Source organism: Capricornis sumatraensis, chromosome 9 (genome assembly GCF_032405125.1).
Source record: "Capricornis sumatraensis isolate serow.1 chromosome 9, serow.2, whole genome shotgun sequence".
NCBI classification, from domain to species: domain Eukaryota; kingdom Metazoa; phylum Chordata; class Mammalia; order Artiodactyla; family Bovidae; genus Capricornis; species Capricornis sumatraensis.
In genome coordinates this window covers 18861406-18882268 of record NC_091077.1, presented here as the reverse complement: position 1 = coordinate 18882268, position 20863 = coordinate 18861406, and the positions used below count along the sequence as shown (strand labels likewise).

Here is a 20863-nt window from a genome sequence, read left to right as displayed (position 1 = left end):
GCCTCAGTGAAAGATCTCATGTGCTGTAAGGAAGATCTTGCAAAATGCAAGCAAGATCCCAAGTGCCACCGCTGAGACCCAGTGTAGCCAAGTAAATAATAAATTAAATACTTTTTAAAACCTACGGAACCAATTTTTAAAAATAAATAAAAAATTAAGGAGACTTAGGAGACCATCAGTGACTCTAGATTCTATCTCAGTCCTGCTTCAGTCTAAAAAATTGTACCATAGTATAATAAATGTGCACACTTCCACTTGCTCCCTGGATAAATATTCAATGCTATTTAGGAATAATTATAGCACCAAGGTGGTGCTAGTGGTAAAGAACTGTCTGCTAATGCAGGAGACACAAGAGACCTGGGTCAGGAAGATCCCCTGGAGAAGGGAATGACATCCCACTCCAGTATTCTTGCCTAGGAAATCCCATGGACAGAAGAGCCTGGCATGCTAGTCTATAGGGTCTCAAAGAGTTGGACATGACTGAAGCGACTTAGCACGCATGCACGCGTGAGGAATCACGCACTTGATACTGGAGTTTGTGAGGTTGCTCTTTAACCTCTTGTAGAGCAGCGTGTCTCCTCTCGGCACTGTAGACAGTCAGATCAGATCATTCTCTGGGGTGAGACCCTCCCAGGGGCTAAGAGGAATGGAGCAGCATTCTTGGCCCCCACTCATTCGATACCAGGAGGCCCCCAGTCATGATGACCACAGGTGCCCCCAGTCATCACTCAGTGTCCCCGGGAACACAACACCCCCACCACGGTGGAGAACTACTGCTTTAGCGACACACACTGAAATATTTGTAGGTGAAGCAAACATCTGGGATTTACATCAAAATAGCAAGGGAGGGGCTTCCCTGGTGGCTGAGTGGTACAGGATCCACCTGCCTATGCGGTAGACAGGTTTGATCCCTGATCTGGGAAGACGTCACGTGCCTTGGAGCAAGTAAGCCCATGTGCTACGATTATTGAGCCTATACTCTAGAGCCTGATAACTGCTACAACCGAGCCCATGCGTGCCAACTACTGAAGCCCAAGCGCCCCAGATCCTGTGCTCTGCAGCGAGAGAAGCCACTGCAAGGAGAAGCCTACACTTCAGCTAGAGAGTATCCCCTGCTCTGCACAACTAGAGAAAAGCCCGCATAGCAAGGAAGGCCCAGAGCAGCCAAAAATAAAATAAATACAAATGTTAAGCGGTATTTTTTAAAGAACAGCAAGGAAGGAGAATTGGAGGAGACAAGAATGGCCAGGAGTAGATCAGTCATTGAATCTGAGGGATGGGTACATGTGGGACGATCCCCTGGAGGAGGGCACAGCAGCTCATTGCAGTATTCTTGCCTAGAAAATCTCACGGAGAGAGGAGCCATGGTCTATTGGGTGCAAAGAGTCAGGCACAACTGAAGTGACTTAGCACAGCGTGGCAGCACAAATAAATCACGGAACCTGAGTGACGGGTACACGCGGGGGAAGTCATCGTTCCCTTCTTTCTACCTGAGTGTGTTTGACACCTTCCACTATAAGCAGCTGAAATGATGAAATTTCCATTGACCCCGGAGTTCAGTTTATCATAACCTACTCACGGTGCTCTCAAGGTTGAATCAAATGTGCTGTGCTGGGGACTTCCTTGGGCTGTCCAGTGGTTAAGACTTTGCTTTCCACTGAGACGGGGTGTGGGCTCGATCCTTGGTTGGGGAGCCCAGATCCCACATACTTTGTGACCAAAAACTCAAAACGTTAAAAAGAAAAAATGCTATGCTGATGTGAAATGTCAACACTCAGGGAAAGCTGGGTGAGGGGTCCATGGGAACTGTCCAGAGCCCCTTTGCAATTTTTCTGTAAAGCTAAAATTATTCCCAAGTAACAAGTTTATTGTTTTTTGAGGTTTAAATGAAAGCGAATATTAGGAATCAGGCCCTGTGGACCCAGGATTTGAACTGAGGCACGGTGGGCCCGTCACAGGGCCACCATGGGGATGATGTGCATAACATCCCTGAGAAGACCACCCTCCCACCCCCACATCCCCTAACTCACCCTCGGATGCCAGGAGCCAGCCTTGGGCTCAGCTGGGACTTGCCAGACAGATGGCATGAGGGACTGGGCAGCCCCAGAGTAACCAGGGGGAGAATCTGCTTCCAAACCCACTTTATTATCTAGTCTCCAGGCTAAAAACATGCCTTCCTTCCACCCTGCCCGCCCGGATCTCTACCAGTCTGGGGCTGGCGGGTCTCAGTGGCGTTCTGGGGGCCCCTCCAAGGGCGCACTGGCCTCGGCCTCCCCTACAGAGGTGGCATTACAGCGGCGCCGGGAGGTGGCTCGGGTCAGCAGAGCCAGCCTCCGGGATCGCAGCCGGGCCTGGACAGCCCAGATGTGGGTCTGGTGGCCAGACAGCGAGGGGTCTTCCTCGTCCCCGTAGCTGTCGACGGTGGAGGCAGAGCTGTCCTCCGTGCCGGCCACCGACTGCTTGCACATGGGGCAGGAGCGCCGGGCAGCCTGGGAGAGCCAGGGGTCGATGCACTTGCGGTGGTAGGTATGGGAGCAGGGCAGGACCTTGAGGCAGTCGCCTTCCTCGTACTCATCCAGGCAGATGGCGCAGAGGTCGTTACACCGGCTGAAGGTGCGGACCCGGGCCCTCTGGGTAGCGTGTGCCTTGACGGCCTGCCCACTGGCCCGCCAGCTCCAGAGCCAACGCCACAGATGCTGCAGGACAAAGACAGCGCTGGTGAGCAGGGCCAGGGCGCGGCCCAGCACCCAGGAGACGGCCAGCACCGGGTGGCAGTCCAGGTCCGGGCGGGGCGGGTAGTCGGGCAGCAGGACGACGTGGGCCGACTTGTCGCAGCGCATGATGACCCGCAGGTCCTGGGAAGCAGCCTCGCCCACAAACACCGAGGGGATGGCGATCTGCTGCCGCAGGTCCTCATACACGTGGCCCATGTGCACCAGGTCATCGGAGCGCACATTGTGCACAATAGCTGCCTCAAAGCCAGCCCGCTGTGCGTGCAGCACCTTGAGGTCAAACGTGCAGTCGTAGCGGCGGATCAGCACGATGGCGCCCAGGGAGCCGTTGCCCGGCCGTGGGCCCTGGATGGGATGGCATGCGTTGGCTGGCTTGGCCTCCATCAGGTAGCCTCGCACGCCCCCGGGAGCCAGGGGCGCCCCGAAGAGAGCTGGCAGATCCTCAAAGTCCACCATGCTCAAGTTGCCGTCCAGCATGGCCCGTACCACCGCCTGCGAGGGAGCGAGCAGCCCCAGCAGGATCAGCGAGATCCTGACTGCCCCCAGGGCCGCAGCTGGCTGCTGCCACCCCATGGCTGGCCCGTCCTTCTCCAGCTGCGGCGTGGAGCTAGGTCCCGCTGGGGATGGCAATTGGGAGGCCTCCGGGCATCTCCAGGGCCTCCCAAGGGACCCGTGGCCAGGGAGGGGATGGAGGTGAACTTGAAAGGGTGGCTCAGAGGCAGTTGAGCAGAGCAGCGGGAACCCTGGTGGCCCTACACGGAAACGGCTCCTGGGGGCAGCCAGGCTTGCATTCCGTCCTTGAAGGCTGGTCCCAGGAGGAGATGACCTACCCAGGCGGCCTTCCTGGCAGATAACACTGAGACCAGGAGCCCCCGGGGTTCTAGATGCCCCCAGCCTCTGTGACATCGTCCTGTTACATCCAATCCCTCCACCCCCTGCCAAGACAGAATTCCTGGGGCCCTGACCTGGGTACTGGGCAGCCTTCGAAGAAACTTCTCGAAGTCTCAGCACATCCCTAGCTCCTGGACCTTGTAAGGGTAAAGCTCAGGGGCGCCACAAAGTGGTTTGGCAGTCCACGCTCCCCACCGTGGCATGGACCCAGCCTTTCTCACTGACATTCTGCCATCATCATCTCCTCAAGCCTCCTAGAGACCCACTGAAGAAGGGGGTCAATGTTCACTCATTTCGAGATTCCCAGGGGACTTAGACTTGTTCAGGGCACCCTCTGCCCATGAGGTTTTAAAGCCCAAATCCCAGACCTCCTCCTTCCCTCACTCCCTCTTGCTCACTCTGCTCCAGACACACAGGCCTCTTTGATGTTCTTCCCTGAACACACCTAGCACAATCCTGCCCCAGTGCCTTTGCACAGTCTGTGCCTCAGGCTGGAAGGCCCTATCTCCTCATGGCCGGCTTTTTCTTTCCCTTCAAGTCTCAGTTCTTGTGTCCCCAGGGTCTAACTGACTTGACGGGAGGGCTGGGAGAAGTGCAATGTCAGGGCTGGGCTAGAAGGAGCGGGTGGTCCACGTCCCCATCACCTGGGAGATCAGCGGTCCCCAACCTTTTTGGCACCAGGGACCTGTTTCCGGGGGCTTCCCAGGTGGTCCCTGTGGTAAAGAATCTGCTCGCCAGTGCAGGAGACGCAAGAGACATAGGTTCAGTCCCTGGGTAGGGAAGATTCCCTGGGGTAGGACATGGCAACCCACGCCAGTATTCCTGCCTGAAGAATCCCACGGACAGAGGAGCCTGGTGGGTTACAGTCCATGAGGTCACAGAGTCAGACAGACCTGAGCATACACACCCGTTTCATGGAAGACACGTTTTCTGTGCACTGGGGGTGGGGGGATGGTTTCAGGATGACTCAAGTGCATTACATTTATTGTGCACTTGATTTTTATTGTGATTACATCAGCTCCACCTCGGATCATCAGGCATTAGGTCCCGGAGACCACCCGAACCGGCTTTCTTCTCTCAGCTTAGGTCTTCCTCTCTATCCGGGTCTCCAACTGCCCCTCGTTCCTCATCCAGAGCGCTGGCCATCAGCCTCATGTCCCCTCTCAACTCTTTATCCCAGATCTCCCACCGTGAGTCTGTCACCTGGCTGGGCAGCCTGCTCAAGCCCTGAATCATTGCTCTGTCATTAACAAGCTTATGCGAGACCAGGTAAGTCACTGAAGCTCTCTGGGGCTGTAGTCTCCAGATCTTTCAGATGAGTATAACGATGAGCAACGTGCCTTGTAGGGTCGGTGGTCAGAAAATTAAATGAGATGACGCCTGACTGACGTTCACCATGTGCGTGTTAGTTGCTCCGTCGTGTCTGACTCTTTGTGACCCCATGGGCTGTAGCCCGCCAGGCTCCTCTGTCCATGGGATTCTCCAGGCAAGAATACTGGAGTGGGTTGCCATTCCCTTCTCCAGGGGATCTTCCTGACCCAGGGATCAAACCTAGGTTTCCTGCGTTGCAGGTAGATTCTTTACTGTTTGAGCCACCAAGGGAAGCCCTTAGGGTCTGAAGTTTTCATTCTCCCATCACAGACTTGCCTCCAGGTCACAACACCTTCAGTACATCACCACACAGCAGCCAAGCATACTTCTAAAGTTCAATCCTCTGCTCTCTTCCATGCTCGAAACTCTCCCATGGTTCTCCACTGCCCTCTTGAAATCCAAGTTCCTTTCTGTGTCTGACACAGCTCTCCATAGTCAAGCCCCTGCCGGTCTCCAAAACCTCAATAATTTTCTTTTTAAAAATTTTACTATTTTTGGCTGCACTGGGTCTTCATTGCTTTGCGTGGGCTTTCTCTAGTTGTGGTGAGCAAGGGCTACTGTTTGCTGTGCTGGACGCGCTTCTCATTGCAGCGGCTTCTCTTGTTGCAGAGCATGGGCTCAACGCGGGTGGTCTCCAGTCATGGCACGCGGGCTCTAAAGCACAGGCTCAATAGTTGCAGCACACAGGTTTAGCTGCTCTGAGGCCTGTGGGATCTTCCTGAACCAGGGATTGAACCCGTGTCCCCTGCACTGGCAGGCGTATTCTTACCCAACTACGCCACCAGGGAAACCCCTCAATGCTCTTCAATGCTCCGAATGCATCATGATTTACTAACCTCTAGAACTTTGCAAGTGCTGTTCCTTTGCCGGGAACAGAATTCTCTCTCCTCAGCCACACTTCAGCAGGCTGGCTACGTAATTCTTTAGGTTGTCGCTGTTGGTTTAATACTTCCCAGAGCAGCCCTCAGCCAATGATAAAGAAGAGACACAGGAGTCAAACAGACAGAAGGCCATGTCACAACAGCGGGAGAGGTTCCAGGGCTGCGTGTCCTGGCCAAGGAGTGTCGAGGGCAGCCAGCAACAGCCAGACGCTAGCAGGGAGGCGGGAAACAGGCTCTCCATCTGAGCCAGCAAGAAGGAACGGACCCTGCCGACACCTTGAGTCTGGACTTCCAGCCTCCACAACTGTGGGGGAGCCCCTGGTCATGGCAGGTGTAGAAATGAAAGCACAGCTGGAATCCTTGGCCCTAGGGCCCACGTCTGGGTGAGGCCAAGCAGACATAAGGTGTCAGCACATTGAGACCAAACGGCGAGGAAGGATGAAGCTGGAGGGAGGGGGTGGAGAACAGCATGCTGGGAATGCGAAGGGCATGTGCAAAGGGCCTGCGGGGAGAGGGAGGGAGTGAGAGTTGAATGGGTGGATATGGCAAGCTGTCAGAGTGGCTAAGAAGAGGGTCTTATTGAAGGATGGCAGAGAGATGGGAAAGGGCAGGCCCCGACCCAAACCTTGAATGTCGCTGACTTGAGAATTTACAGAGACTGATGAGGAGCCTTAGGAAAGATCAGAATAGAGACAGGACATGGTCAGATCGTATTTCTCATTTCTGCTCTTTGTATTTCTCCACTGTTTGAATCTTCTTACGATGGGAGTGAATTCACGTGTAACTCCTGAAATAAAGAAAGATTTGTGTTTCTGAAAGAACCCTCTGGTTGGTGGATGTAGGGTGGGTTGGAGAGACAAGGAGAGGTGGAGAAGCCACGGAGGCATCAGGAGAACCAGGGGAGGGACTGGCGAATAGGACAGAGAGAGGATAACAGGGGATCATAGCCCTGAATGAGTGAGCGGGCAGGACGGTCAAAAGAGGAGGTGTTCTTGAATGGGGCCCGTCACGGGGGTGAGGGGTATCACTCTCTTCCTCTGGAGCTTACTTGGAGCAAGTTTTGTTTGGTGCTACTGTCTTTAATCTCTTTCTGGCAATGGCTAATTTTCCTAAGATACAGGTCCTTGGTTCCATGGGCTTTTTTTTTTTTTTTTTTTTTACTTTCTGACCATGCCTTGTGGCATGTGAGACCCTAGCTCTCCAACCAGGAATTGAACTTGAGTCCCTCTGCATCGCAAGCACAAAGTCTTAATAACTGAATTACTAGGGAAGTTCCTTCCCTTCCCCGTTGAGGCATCATTTTGTTTTCTGTATCTTTATTTCTTGTGGGTCCCTTCCCTTTGCAGCAAGTGATATAGGTTTTTCATTTATGACTCGACAATCTTTTTAAGGAAAGATAAAATGTCGATCTTTAGGGAGTATTTGGTAAACAAAGGAACAGGCGCATGATAGGGAAAAGTTCAAGCCAGAGTTCTCCAAAGATGGGCAGTTAACAAACAGAGTTTGTTAGGGCTGCCATAACAAAGTACAGTAAGTCCCCTACATACGAACCTTCGAGCTGCTAAATTTCAAAGATGCGAATGGGTGTTTGCAGGTCCAATCACATAGTTTAGTTCACCTGTCTGGTGTACACTGCATGTGAGAGCATCCTCTATAAGTCGTGTGCTTTCGTGTACTTTACAGGAGAGAGTACAGCATCTTCATTTCAAGCCCAGGATGTCTGGAAGCTTCCCTGGTGGCTCAATTGGTTAGGAACCCGCCCACAATATGGGAGACCCAGGTTAGATCCCTGGGTGGGGAAGATCTCCTGGAGAAGGAAATGGCAACCCACTCCAGTATTCTTGCCTGGAAAATTCCCTGGACAGAAGAGCCTGGTGGGCTATAGTCCATGGGATCACAGAGAGTCAGGCACGACGGAGTAACTAACACTTTCACTTTCTGGATGTCCGGAAGCAAGCGTAAAAGCAGTAGCGATATAGCTGGTACTGCTAAGAAGTGCCAAGTGATAACAATGGAAACAAAAGTGAAAATAATTGAAGGAGTGGAGCAACAAGAGGAAGAAGCAGCTGAAAAATCGAAGGGATTCGCGGCGCAGGAGATGGTAAGGGGTTTTCTTTATTTCAGGAGGCTCTGTTCGTTTTTGGAAGCACGGGACCAAATGCAGAACAGTACACGGAAGCTGCAACAGCCATTCAGATCGCAATCCAGCAGCTGCCGTGTCATCTATGATGAAGAAAGGGGGAAGAAAAGAGCTACTACCAAGACATCGCTGGATTGTTTTCTTCAAGGGGGTAAATAGAGTTGAATCCACAAGGAACCAGAAGCTGTGCCATCAACGTCAGGCATGAGTGACGCTGCAACCTGCCCTCCATCTATTGCTGACGATCCGTCAGCGCTCCCATCTCCCGCCTTCTCTAGCTCCTCCAGTCAGTAACTCTTCTTGCCTCTTCACTCGATGCCTGCCCCTGCGTGCCAGCCATTGATTGTATTGTGCTACTGTACTTTTAAGGTACTGTACTGTAAGATTAAAAATGTTTTATTTTTGGTGTTTGCTTGTTTATGTATTATTTGTGTAAAACGTATTACAGTACTACATAGCTAATTGTATTAGTGAAGTACCTAGGCTAACGTGGGCTTCCCTGGTGGCTCAGACAGTAAAGAATCCACTTGCAATGCAGCAGACCCAGGTTTGATCCCTGGGTCAGGAAGATTCCCTGGCGAAGGGAATGGCAACCCACTCCAGTATTCTTGCCTGGAGAATCCCCTGGACAGAGGAGCCTGGTGGGCTATATAGTCCATGGGGTTGCAAAGGGTTAGACACGACTGAGTGACTGGCACGTTAGGCTAACTTTATTGAACTTACGAGTTCACTGGGCTTATGAATGGGCTCTTGGAATGGAACTCATTTGTATGTAGGCGACATATCGAATCAGTGGGAGAAATGCTAGAATGCTTGGTTGAATGTTTAAGGAGAAACAGAATGGTTTTACACTGCCAAAGACCTCTCTTGAGATATTTACAAATTTGAAAGGTAAGAAGGTAATTTTCCGGGGGAGAGGGGAGTCACATGTCCTGACCACATGATCATAACATCACTGCTGATGAGAGCCAGTGACTTCTGGAGTCTCCTGACATCCTACACCAAGGGGGATGCCACATCAGCCCCCTGAGGGATTCTGGGGAGAAATACACAATCCCAGTCCAACCATGGGCTGACATCAGACAGACCCAAGATGAGAGACCCTCTGCAAAATCCTGGCCAGCGTTCTTCACAAATGTCAAGGTCGTGGAAGACACGGAAAGACTGAGGAAATATTCTGGCATGAAGGATGCTGGGCAATGTGATGACGAGATGAAATGAGTGACTCTGGGTGGGGTCCTGGACCAGGAAGGGGACACTCCCAGAAAAAACTACTGAAATTCAAATGAGGTCTGTAGGTCTGTTTATGATATTCTACCTGTACTAATTCCTGGTTTTGATCATCCTACCAGGCAATATATGACGTTAACAGGAGGGGAAGCTGGGTGGAGAAAATGTAGGAACTCTCTGCTTCCTGCCAGATGCAGGGAACATGGGTTCTACCCCTTGTCTGGAAAGATCCCATGTGCTGCAAGGCAACTAAGCCCGTGTGCCCCAACTGGAGAAAGCCCGCAGGCAACAACGAAGACCCAGCACAGCCAAAAATACATAAAAATAATAAAAGAAAATAAAATTATTCTGAAACAGAACATTTTTTAAAAAGAGGCTTAAGGCACTAAAATGGAGGAGGAGAGGGAGGAGGAAGGAAGAGGGGGAGGAGGAAGAGCAGGAAGCCCTGAGACAAGGCTTGGGATGCAAGCAGTTTATGTGGGAGGTGCCACCAGGAAGCCCCAGGAGGAGTCAGGGAGTATGAGAGGGATGGGAGGGAGCCTGTCCAGGGTGCCTTTGTGATTAGGTGGCTGTGGTACCTAATTAGAGGGGCTCAGTCCCACTGGGGCCTCTGCCGAGCATGAACTGCAAAGTTGCGTGGCTCGAGGGACGAGGGAGCTGGGGTATGTACACTCCTGCTCCTGCTGGCCGTTGGCTGGGGGTTGCTGGAGGGGACGGCATGAACTCTTAAGACACTCCTTGCCTGCCATGAGCAAAGCAGGCTCAGGCAGAGCATCTGGGCTGGGATGCCAGCCAGCAGTGCAGAGAAAATGGTGAGGACCCAGGGTATCTGGGCAGGCCACTAACAGCTGATGGACCTTCAGTCCTGCACTGACTGACATGGCAGCCACCAGCAACCTGGGCTAATTTCACTGCATTAAAATGAAACATTTAAAAATTAACATAAAAACATCAAAAAACATTAAAAATTTTCTTCCTCACTCATACATGCCACATTTCAACTGTTCTGTAGCCACCTGTGAGTGACCATGTTTGGTGGCACAGGTCTGGAACATTCCATTGGTCACAGAAAGTTCTATTGGACAGCCCTGCATTGGAGGATTTTAAGTGAAAGAGTGGCATAACCGACTGAGGAACTAGCAAATCCCTTTGGCTGCTGAGGGAAAACAGCTGGTTGGGAGTAAGAGTGGAAGCAGGAGCCCAGGAAGGAGGCAGGAACAGTCATGCAGGCTGGAGGTAATGGAGGTTCGGACTGGTGCAGTAGCAGTAGGGGAAGTAGCTGCCTGGAAGTGGCATCACCGGTGAGTCCTGACCGTTTGGATGTAAGAGGTAAAGGGAGAGAAGGAAGGAAGGTGAGATTGGTCTCAGATGTGAGCAGCAGGGGGAAATGGGGTCCAAGGAGGGAAAGTCAGTTCAAGTGCAAATGCTGAGCTTTGTCTTGGTGCCCCTGGGTCTGAGGGGTCAGGCAGGACCAGGGGTGTGTGAGGGGGGAGAGTGGGGGGCATCCAGTTGGCAACTGGACTGTAACGGTGGAAGCCTGGATACACACAGGAATCTGGGCCCTCGGGCCATCCTGGCCACCAGCCCAGCTGGCAACCGCTGGGCCATGATCTAACTTGTCAGGCGGAAGCCCAGCCCCGTCCCCAGGCTCGAAGGCACAGCTTGCCTAAATGCTAACAAGTTTCGCCTCCAAATGGTGGTGGGTATGCGCGTGTGTATGTATGTGTGTGTTTAATTCTGGAATGAATTTAATTCTAATTCCACCGACTTTGGGGATGGGAAACAGCTGTCTTAATGAGTTAAACAGTGGGTTTAAAATAGCGAGCATCTGTTCGCCGTCTGAGCTAGCACCCGCCAAGCCTCCTCCAGGGCTCTGGGGCTCACAGTCTGGGGGCTCTGGGGATGGTACAGGACACGGGGTTAGCAGGTCCAAGAAGCAGTTTTAAAGCTAGCCCTGCCACAAGGCCAGTTATCCACTCCTGGGACTTCTGCTGCTTCATCTGTAACAAGCAGGGGCTGTTTGGGATGTCCCCAGCGGTCCAGTGGTTAAGAACCCACGCTCCCACCTGCAGGGGATGTGGGTTCAATCCCTGGTCAGGGAACTAAGATCCCACATGCCTTGAGGTGCTGCTGAAGAATAAGTACATAAATGTTTTAAAAGTTGGAGCTGTTTATCCACCATGCTGAGCCATACCTTGTGCTAAGACCAACCAGGCACACAGCTGAGGATGCCTCAGGCCAGTCCTGTGGGGCCGACAGACCACAGGTGCATACCCCCGGAGCGCAGAGGCCTGCTGGACCTGAGGCCCGAGACTCTCCGGGTCTCAATTGCCTCATCTATAAATGGAAATAACAACAGTACCCAACGCAGAGAGTTCTTTAAAAGTTTAGATGAATTAAGACTTTCCCTGGTGGTTCCGTGGTAAGGAATCTGCCTGCCAGTGCAGGAGGCTCAGATTTGATCCCTGATGCAGGGAGACCCACGTGCCACAGAGCAACTAAGCCCGAGCACCACAACTGCTGAGCCTGTGCTGTAGAGCCCGGGAGCCACAGTGGCTGAGCCCATCACCGTAACTTCTGGAGCCCACACCCACAGAGCCCGTGCGCCGAGGAACCCACGCGCCACAACTAGAGGAAAGCCTGAGCGGCAACAAAGACCCAGCGCAGCCCAAAATAAAGCTTAGGTGATTTGTGACACATGAAGGGTGTGCTCAGAGTCAGGTGACAGCGAGCATGATGTAAATGTGTAAAAAGCTTTCTAAGCAAATTAATGTATTGTAGAAATTCAAAGAAAAAGAACTGGAGAGAGGAAATCACAGGGTGATATGTGCCACAGAGGGGACTGGGTGGAGCTGGTTTAGACAGGGAAGTCAGGGAGGGCTTCCTGGAGAAGATGACTTTTTCCTTTTTCGGCTGTTCCGGGTCTTTGTTATCCTGTGGGGTGCTCACTGTGGTCCATGGGCTTCTCTAGTTGCAGTATGTGGGATCCACGTTCCCTGACTAGGGATCAAACCCAGGCCCCCTGCATTGGGAGCATGGAGTTTTAACCATAAAGCACCAGGGAAGTCCCGAGGAGGTGACTTTTGAGCTGAGACCTGAAGGAAGAGGAGGAACTGCCCGTGTACAAGTCAAGCATGGAGCATTCCAGGCAGTGGCAGGTGCAAAGGCCCTGTGGCAGGACCATGTGTGGGTATTCCGCCAACAGCAAGAAGGCTGGCACAGAGGGAAGAGGAATAGGGCCAGAATCGGAATGGACCTGCAGGCTGCATTTTGGAATTTAAGCTTTATCCTGAAGGCACTGGGGAGCCACTGGGGCTTCCAACTGAGGAAGGAGATATTTTGCAGCCAGAATCACGACTCTCGTCTCAGCTTCTGTTTGCATTTATTAAGCACCTACTGGACCCCTGGCCCTCAAGCAGAATCAGAGCTGCTCACAGCCAGGATGGGAAAGAGAGAGACTCTAAGAAACCACGTGCATTTATCCCAGTTTGGCAGAGTGTAGCCCATGGGTGACATTCCTGGCACAGACAGCCTGGGTTCGAGTCCCAGCTCTGCCACTCCCAGCCACACAGGCTGTCCTCAACCTCCCCTTCTTGGGACTGCGTTGTCTCCCAGATGTAAATACATGCTCCACCCCCAGCTTTGCACTTGCTGTCAGCACATTTCCAAACTTTAAACTAACTTCTTACAATATGGAATATACACCTACCCTGTGTGTGCGCTAAGTAGCTTCAGTTGTGTCTGATTCTTTGCGACCTCATGGACTGTAGCCAGCCAGGTTCCTTGGGATTCTCCACGGGATTCTCCAGGCAAGGACACTGGAGGGGGTTGCCGTGCCCTCCTTCAGGGGATCTTCCCCACCCAGCGATTGGTAGGTGGGTTCTTTACCATTAGCACCACCTGGGAAGCCCCTAGTGACCCAGCAATTCCACTCCTAGGGATTTGCTCAGAAGCAAGATTGAGAGCAACCTCAAACTGGAAACCACCAAACTGTCCATCAACAGCCAAATGGATAAGCAAACCATGGTCCATGTGAACCAAAGAACATTCCTCAGCCGTGCAGAGAAATGAAGCACTGAGACAGGCAATGACAGGGAAGCCAGAAAGAAGAATGCTACCCAGAAACTACAAACTAACGCAGGGTGACCCAATCAGATTGGCGGTTGCTTAAAAAGGGGCGGGGCCAGAGGTGGGGAAGAGAGGGAGTAGGGAGAAGTTACAAAGGGACCCAAGAGAAACTGGGGGTGATGTACACCTGCCTGAAAACACATCCCACTCACATCTCGAGTGTTTGTATTTTACTATGCGGAAACTATACCTCATACGTAAGTAAGAAAGCTATGGTGTTTCCAGTAGTCATGTATGGATATGAGAGTTGGACCATAAAGAAGGCTGAGCACCGAAGAATTGATGCTTTTGAACTGTGCGGCTGGAGAAGACTCTTGAGAGTCCTTTGACCAGCAAGGAGATCAAACTAGTCAATCCTAAAGGAAATCGACCCTGGATAGTCATTGGAACGATTGATGCTGATGCTGAAGCTCCAACACTTTGGCCACCTGACGTGAAGAGCCGAGTCATTGGAAAAGACCCTGATGCTGGGAACAACTGAGGGCAGGAGGAGAAAGGAACAACAGAGGATGAGATGGTTGGATGGCATCACTGACTCAATGGACACGAGTTTTGAGCAAGCTCCGGGAGATGGTGAAGGACAGGGAAGGACAGGTGTGCTGCAGTCCATGGGGTCACAAAGAGCCCGGCGCGACTGAGCAACTGAACAACCACAACAAACCATAAAGCTATAAAGATGAATGAAATAACCAACAAAAACCAAAAAAAAAAAAAAAAAAGGTTGCAGGCAAGCACTTGGCCCGGAGTACAAGGGGCACCAGCCAGGCTGGAAACTTCCTGGGAGGCTGTAATGGGGGAGGGGGAATTTAGGAGAAGTTTCCTGAGGCCATAGTCCAGGGCCACAAGCTTACTCCAGATCCCCATCCTCCCCACCCTTGACCTCCACAGCCTCCATCCCGGGAAAGGAGCCTTGCCAGCCTGCACTTCACCCAGGCCCCGGAAAGTAATTTCTTAACGTTTTGCTCTCCGCCAACGAGACACAAGATTAACTACAGCCATAAACACACTGGGCGCCACCTAAATATTTCATACATTTGTGCGTGCACGCGCACACACGCAGTCCTCTTGTTTTTTTATGTTTTGTTTTTAAAGGAGGCTGCCAGGGGACACATGGGGGAGTTTGCCCTCCCCTCCCCCTCACCTTCCATCGCCTCATGTCCTCTCCTGTCTTTCCTCATTCCTTCCCCTGCTGGAGGGTCTCAAGGAGATCAGGAGATTTTGCTCTGGGTTCAGTGGAGGAATGCATTTCCCTGGCTGCCTCCTTGCAAGGTGGCAGCTGTGTCAGGAAGATGTAGGGGGTGGCAATGGGTCTGGGCATGGGAGGAGGGGAACTGGAGGCCCCTATGTCATTAAGGAAAGCGGCCATGAGTCCCCTCCCCCTTCCAAAAGGATCAATCAACACTCATTTATTCATTCAACAGATGTTTCTCGGGGCTGCAGAGTGTGGCAGTTTAGAACACAGACTTGAGATTGGAGAGATCTGGCCCTGAACTCAGCCTTGACAATTTCTTGGCTGTGTGATCTGGGGTGATTGTCTTCACCTCTTGGAGTCTCAGTTTCCCATTTGTAAGACAGAGAAAATAATAGTATCCTATATCATAGGGTTTCTTCAATTAGCTTAAATTTAGATCTAAAATCCTTATAATGTTCTCACTGTGGGGCCAGGTATACAGTAGGTGCTCAATCGGTTTCACTATCATGAGGAGGGTATATTACTGTTCAGCTCTGAGCTCTGTCCTGGGAGCTGGGGATGGAGCATCAAAGGAGACCAATGGATACCACCCCCCTCATGCCCAGAACTTTTTCCTTCTCTTTCCAGCCCTGCACTTTACATTCGAAGGCTCAAAGCCATGAAATGGTTTGGTTAGGGACTCCATGCAGGGTATAAGTGAAGGAACTCAGAGATGCCCCCAATGACCTCAAGACCCCTTTTTTTGTTGATGAGGAAACTGAAACACAGAGAAAGGCAAGGAGGGTGCCCATTCCTTCAACTCTGAGCCCAGCCCTGGGTCTCAAGAGGGAGCCCAGATAACTTCCTATCACACCCCTGCCCGTCTTTGGCACTGCAGCATCAGGGGCTGCCTGCTTGCAATCTGCCAAACGTGACAGTATCTTGGCTCCAGCGGTCTAGCCTGAGCCGAGACAGACCCAGGACAGACCCAGGACAGACCCAGGACAGACCCAGGACAGACCCAGGCCCCGCCCTCTCAGGGCTCATGTCTAGTGGGGAGAACGGGCAACAAGAAATGCACACTATAAATAATTGTGCGGTGTGTTGGGAAATCAATGCGATGAAGAGAACAAAGAAGCAGGGAGAAGGTATGGTGTGTCAGAGCTGGAGGAGGGTGAAGTCACAAGGGGCTCACTGAAGAGGTGGTATCAGAGCTGACACTTGAGGGAGGTGAGGGACAGACCCACGCTGGGTCTGGGGAACAGCATTCCAGGCAGAGGACACTGTCCATGCAAATGCCCTGGGGCAGGACTGTGCCTGGTGTGTTGGAGGCACATGTGTCTGGAGCAGAGTGAGCCAGGGGAAGGGGGGGGAGGGGAGGGCACAGGGGGACAGAAGCAGGTGAAGCAGGGCCTCGTGGGGCACTGGGAGGACTTGAGTTCTTACCCCGAGGAGGTGGGACCCTGGAGGACCAAGGGTGGAGGAGGGGAGGAGCCTGATGGGGGCTCACGGGCGCCCTCTGGCGGCTGAGCGGAGAACAAACAGTAAAAGGTGAGAATGGAAGCTGACGGACCTCGGAAGAAAAGTTATGACAAACCTAGGCAGCATATTCAAAAGCAGAGACATTACTTTGCCAATAAAAGTCCGCCTAGCCAAGGCTGTGGTTTTTCCAGTAGTCATGTATGGATGTGAGAGTTGGACTATAAAGAAACCTGAGTGCCAAAGAATTGATGCTTTTGAACTGTGGTGTTGGCAAAGACTCTTGAGAGTCCCTTGGATTGCAAGGAGATCCAACCAGTCCATCCTAAAGGAAATCAGTCCTGAATATTCATTGGAAGGACTGATGTTGAAGCTGAAATTCTAATACTTTGACCACCTGATGTGAAGAACTGACTCATTTGAAAAGACCCTGATACTGGGAAAGATTGAAGGTGGGAGGAGAAGGGGATGACAGAGGATGAGATGGTTGGATGGCATCACCAACTCAATGGACATGAGTTTGAGTGAACTGCGGGAGTTGGTGATGGACAGGGAGGCCTGGCGAGCTGCAGTCCGTGGGGTTGCAAAGAGTCGGACACGACTGAGAGATGGAACCAACTGAACTGAAAAGGTGAGGGGAGGGAGGCGGGTGGGGGAGCTGAGATTTAGCCCAGGTGGCCTGGGAACGCATCTCTGAAGAGGTGAACTTTGAGTTCTAAGTGAGTGAGGAAATCTAGGGTTAGAAAGAGCATTCCAGGAACAGATCACAGCCAGTGCAAAGGATCTGAGGCAGGAACAAATGTGATCTGTGTGGCGAGCATAATGGAGATGGAGTGAGATGGGGGGAAGCGATCTGGGAGGAGGAGAAGATTCTGGGCCAGGCAGAGCCCTGTGAGCTCCAGGAAGTTTCTGTTCTATTCTAAGGCAATGGGGACCCATGCCTTTGAGAAGGGAAAGGGCAGGATAGGATGTATAATGTGGGAGGCAGAATAATATGTCCCCAAAGATGTCCTCATCTTAATGTAACCCATGAATGTGGCCCCTTACATAGTGTGGGGGGGCGAATGGTGTCCTCCCCAAATTCATGTCCACCCAGAACCCCAGAATGTCACCTTATTTGGAAATCACCTTTTAGCAGATGTAATTAGTTAAGGATGAATGAAATCATCCTGCATCTATGGTGAACCCTAAATTCAATGACTGTTACCCATATAAAAAAGAATAGAGACTCAGCCATTAAAAAGAATGAAATCATGCCATTTGCAGCAATACAGATGGCCCGAGAGATGATCATACTAAGTGAGTCAGAGAAAGAAAAATATCGTATGATATTACCTCTGTGCAGAATCTAAAGTAATAATAATAAAACAAACTTATTTACAAAACAGAAATAGACTTAGAGAACAAACATGATTACCAGGGGGGAAAAGGAGAGGGACAGGGACAGATTGGGAGTTTAGGATGTACATGTATGCACTGCTTTATTAAAGTAGATAACCAACAAGGACCTACTGTATAGCACACAGAACTCTCCTTAATACTCTGCAATGACAAAAATAGGAAAATAATTTGAAAAGAATAGATACATGTATATATGCATCATTGAATCACTTTGTGGTACAGCTGAAACTAACACAACATTGTGAATCAACTGTGTGAGTGCTGATGCGTGAATGGGTGCTCAGGCACTTCAGTCGTGTCTGACTCTTTGCGACCCCACGAACTGTAGCCCGCCAGGCTCCTCTGTCCATGGAATTCTCCAGGCAAGAATACTGGAGTGGGTTGCCACGCTCTCCTCCAGGGGATCTTCCCAACCCAGGAATCGAACCGATATCTCCTGCATCTCCCACGTTGCAGGCAGGTTCTTTACCCACTGAGCCACCTGGGAAACCCCTTAATCAACTATACTCAAATGCAAAATAACAATTAATAAAACAAAAACAAAAAAAAGAAGAGAGCATAGAGACCCACACAGAAGACCGCCTCGTGAAGATGGAGACAGAGACTGGAAGAATGTTCCATCAAAGAACACCTTGTGTATTTTATGTGTATTTCACTACAATGAAAATATTTTTATATTTAAGAAGCAACACTATGTTGAGGGTACTGGGTTTTCTTTTGGGGTAATGAAAATGTTTTGGAACTAGAGAGAGGGGATACAATATTGGCAATATGTTAAATGCTGCCAGGTTGGCTAATTTTGTGTGATATAAATTTCACCTCAATTTTAAAAAGGAAGAATAAAACAAAACAAAATAAAACCCCTTGCTTTGGGTGCCCTCCCTGCTGACTTTCTGATGCAGACTCTTCCAGAGCTTTCTCTGCCCGTGTCATAGTCCTGCGGCTTCCCCTTGTGTCCCCGACATCAGTCCACAGCTGCTCACATAGCTGATCTCATCCTTTTTCACGGCTGTATAATCTCCTCTTATCAAGGAGCAGGAGTCACCCACCACTGTGGTGGGCTTCTGGCAGCTCCCAGTCATCTGCCCTTCAATGCCAAAGTGAAGGTGAGTGGACATCGCTTTCTGTCACTCTGGAATGGGGGCAGAGGCTAAGTTTGTATTTTTTTTTTTTTTTTTTTGGTCACACCACATGCCTTCTGAGATCTTAGTTTCCCTACCAGGGATCAAACCCACAGTGGAAGCTCAGAATCTTAACCATTGGACCGCCAGGGAAGTGCCGAGTTTTGCTTATTTTGAATTTCACTGGATGCCACCCACCCCCCACCCTCTGTTTCCAGGCTGTTTGTTCCTTATCCTTTTGCCCTCAAGCCAGAGTGGGTGGCCAGGGCTCTCTTCCCTGGCCTCCCTGCCTCCACTCTTCTCCCCTCCAACCATTTCCTAGAGGGATCTATTTACACATAAAGGGCACCACGGCCCTCTCCTGCTCAACATCCTCCTAGGGCTCCCTCAGTTCACTTCAGTCGCTCAGTTGTGTCTGACTCTTTGCGACCCCATGGACTGCAGCACCGCAGGCCTCCCTGTCCATCACCAGCTCACAGAGTTTGCTCAAACTCATGTCCATTGAGTCAGTGATGCCATCCAACCATCTCATCCTCTGTTGTCCCCTTCTTCTCCCTCCTTCAGTCTTTCCCAGCATCAGCGTCTTTTCAAATGAGTCAGTTCTTCACATCACGTAGCCAAAGTATTGGAGTTCCAGCTTCAGCATCAGTACTTCCAACGAATATTCAGGACTGATTTCCTTTAGGATGGACTGGTTGGATCTCCTTGCAGTCCAAGAGACTCTCAAGAGTCTTCTCCAACACCACAGTTCAAAAGCATCAATTCTTTGGGGCTCAGCTTTCTTTATGGTCCAACTCTCCCATCCATCCATACATGACTACTGGAAAAACTATAGCTTGGACTAGACAGACCTTTGTTGGCAAAGTAATGTCTCTGCTTTTTAATATGCTGTCTAGCTTGGTCATAGCTTTTCTTTCAAGGAGCAACTGTCTTATAATTTCAAGGCTGCAGTCACCATCTGCAGTGATTTTGGAGCCCCAAAATGTAAAGTATCCCACTGTTTCCATTGTTTCCCCATCTATTTGCCATGAAGTGATGGGACCAGATGCCATCGTGATCTTAGTTTTCTGAATATTGAGTTTTAAGCCAGATTTTCACTCTCTGCTTTCACTTTCATCAAGAGGCTCTCTAGTTCTTCACTTTCTGCCATAAGTGTGCTGTCATCTGCATATTTCTCCTGGCAATCTTGATTCCAGCTTGTGCTTCGTCCAGCCCAGCGTTTCTCATGATGTACTCTGCATATAAGTTAAATAAGCAAGGTGACAATATACAGCCTTGACATACTCCTTTTCCTATTTGGAACCAGTCTGTTGTTCCATGTCCAGTTCTAACTGTTGTTTCCTGACCTGCATATAGGTTTCTCAAGAGGCAGGTCAGCTGGTCTGGTATTCCCATCTCTCTCAGAATTGTCCACAGTTTATTGTGATCCACACAGTCAAAGGCTTTGGCATAATCGTGCCCCTTGAATAAAATGCAGTCCTCCTCACCATCAGTCCTCCCCGCAGCAGCCAGAGGGCGCCCTTGAGCACCTGTCAGGCCCCACCCCTCCTCCAATCTTGGCCCTCCAGAGTCCCAGCTCTCCCAGGGTAAAAACCCCAAGTATTCCCAGTAACCCACAAGGCTCTGCACCACCTGCCCGGTCCCTCGCTGCCCTCCACTCCTCCCTCTGGATCACTCTACTCCACACAGGCTCCTCGCCGTTCCTCCAGCACAGCAGGCCGGGTCCTGCCCCAGGGCCTTTGCACGTGCCAGCACCTCTCTGCCTGGAGGGCTCTTCCCATTCACTCCCTTCTCCAAGGAAGCTCCTGATTTTTCAAATCACAGCTCTAGCCTCATTTCCTCATTCCAGACTCACTGAGTGGGGAGAGGGAGGTGAAGGGTCTGGGGGAGAAGATGGAGCTCTCCAGGGGAGAAAGCAGGCAGAGATGGCAGAGGAGCGGGTGAGGAGCCAGGCTTGGGGAAGGTAAGTTTGAGGCTGGAAAGGACGCTGGGGTGGGAGCTGGGGCGGCTGGTTTCCCTTGCATGGAGCCCCCGCTTTCCCACCAAGGCACTGGCTCTTACACATCAACACTCGCCAGAGACGCGGGAAATATTTTCTCTCTGCTGACACTTTTGGCAAAATACAAATCCTCCAGCTTTTTTCCGCGCAAAAAACATGTCCATCAAAACCGTCCCCGCAGTGCCTGCAGGAGAGAGAGGCCGCTGGATTTGGTCCGGGGACTGCGGAAAGGGCTCAGGGAGAGAGAAATATGCAGCGGGCCTCATCATCTCTCTCTGCAGCCAGAGGGCGACATAAAAGCAGCGAGAATAGAAGTCAA

The 20863-nt window shown here is 51.1% G+C and overlaps 1 protein-coding gene across 1 annotated transcript; it reads right to left on the bottom strand.

Annotated features, from left to right (window-relative positions):
* Positions 1-2225: 2225 nt before the first annotated feature.
* ZNRF4 (zinc and ring finger 4) lies at positions 2226-14268 on the bottom strand. Its single transcript, XM_068981005.1, is given in 4 exon segments — positions 2226-3415; positions 3418-3460; positions 3463-3484; positions 14225-14268. Coding segments are annotated over 4 exon segments (1299 nt in total).
* Positions 14269-20863: the final 6595 nt, after the last annotated feature.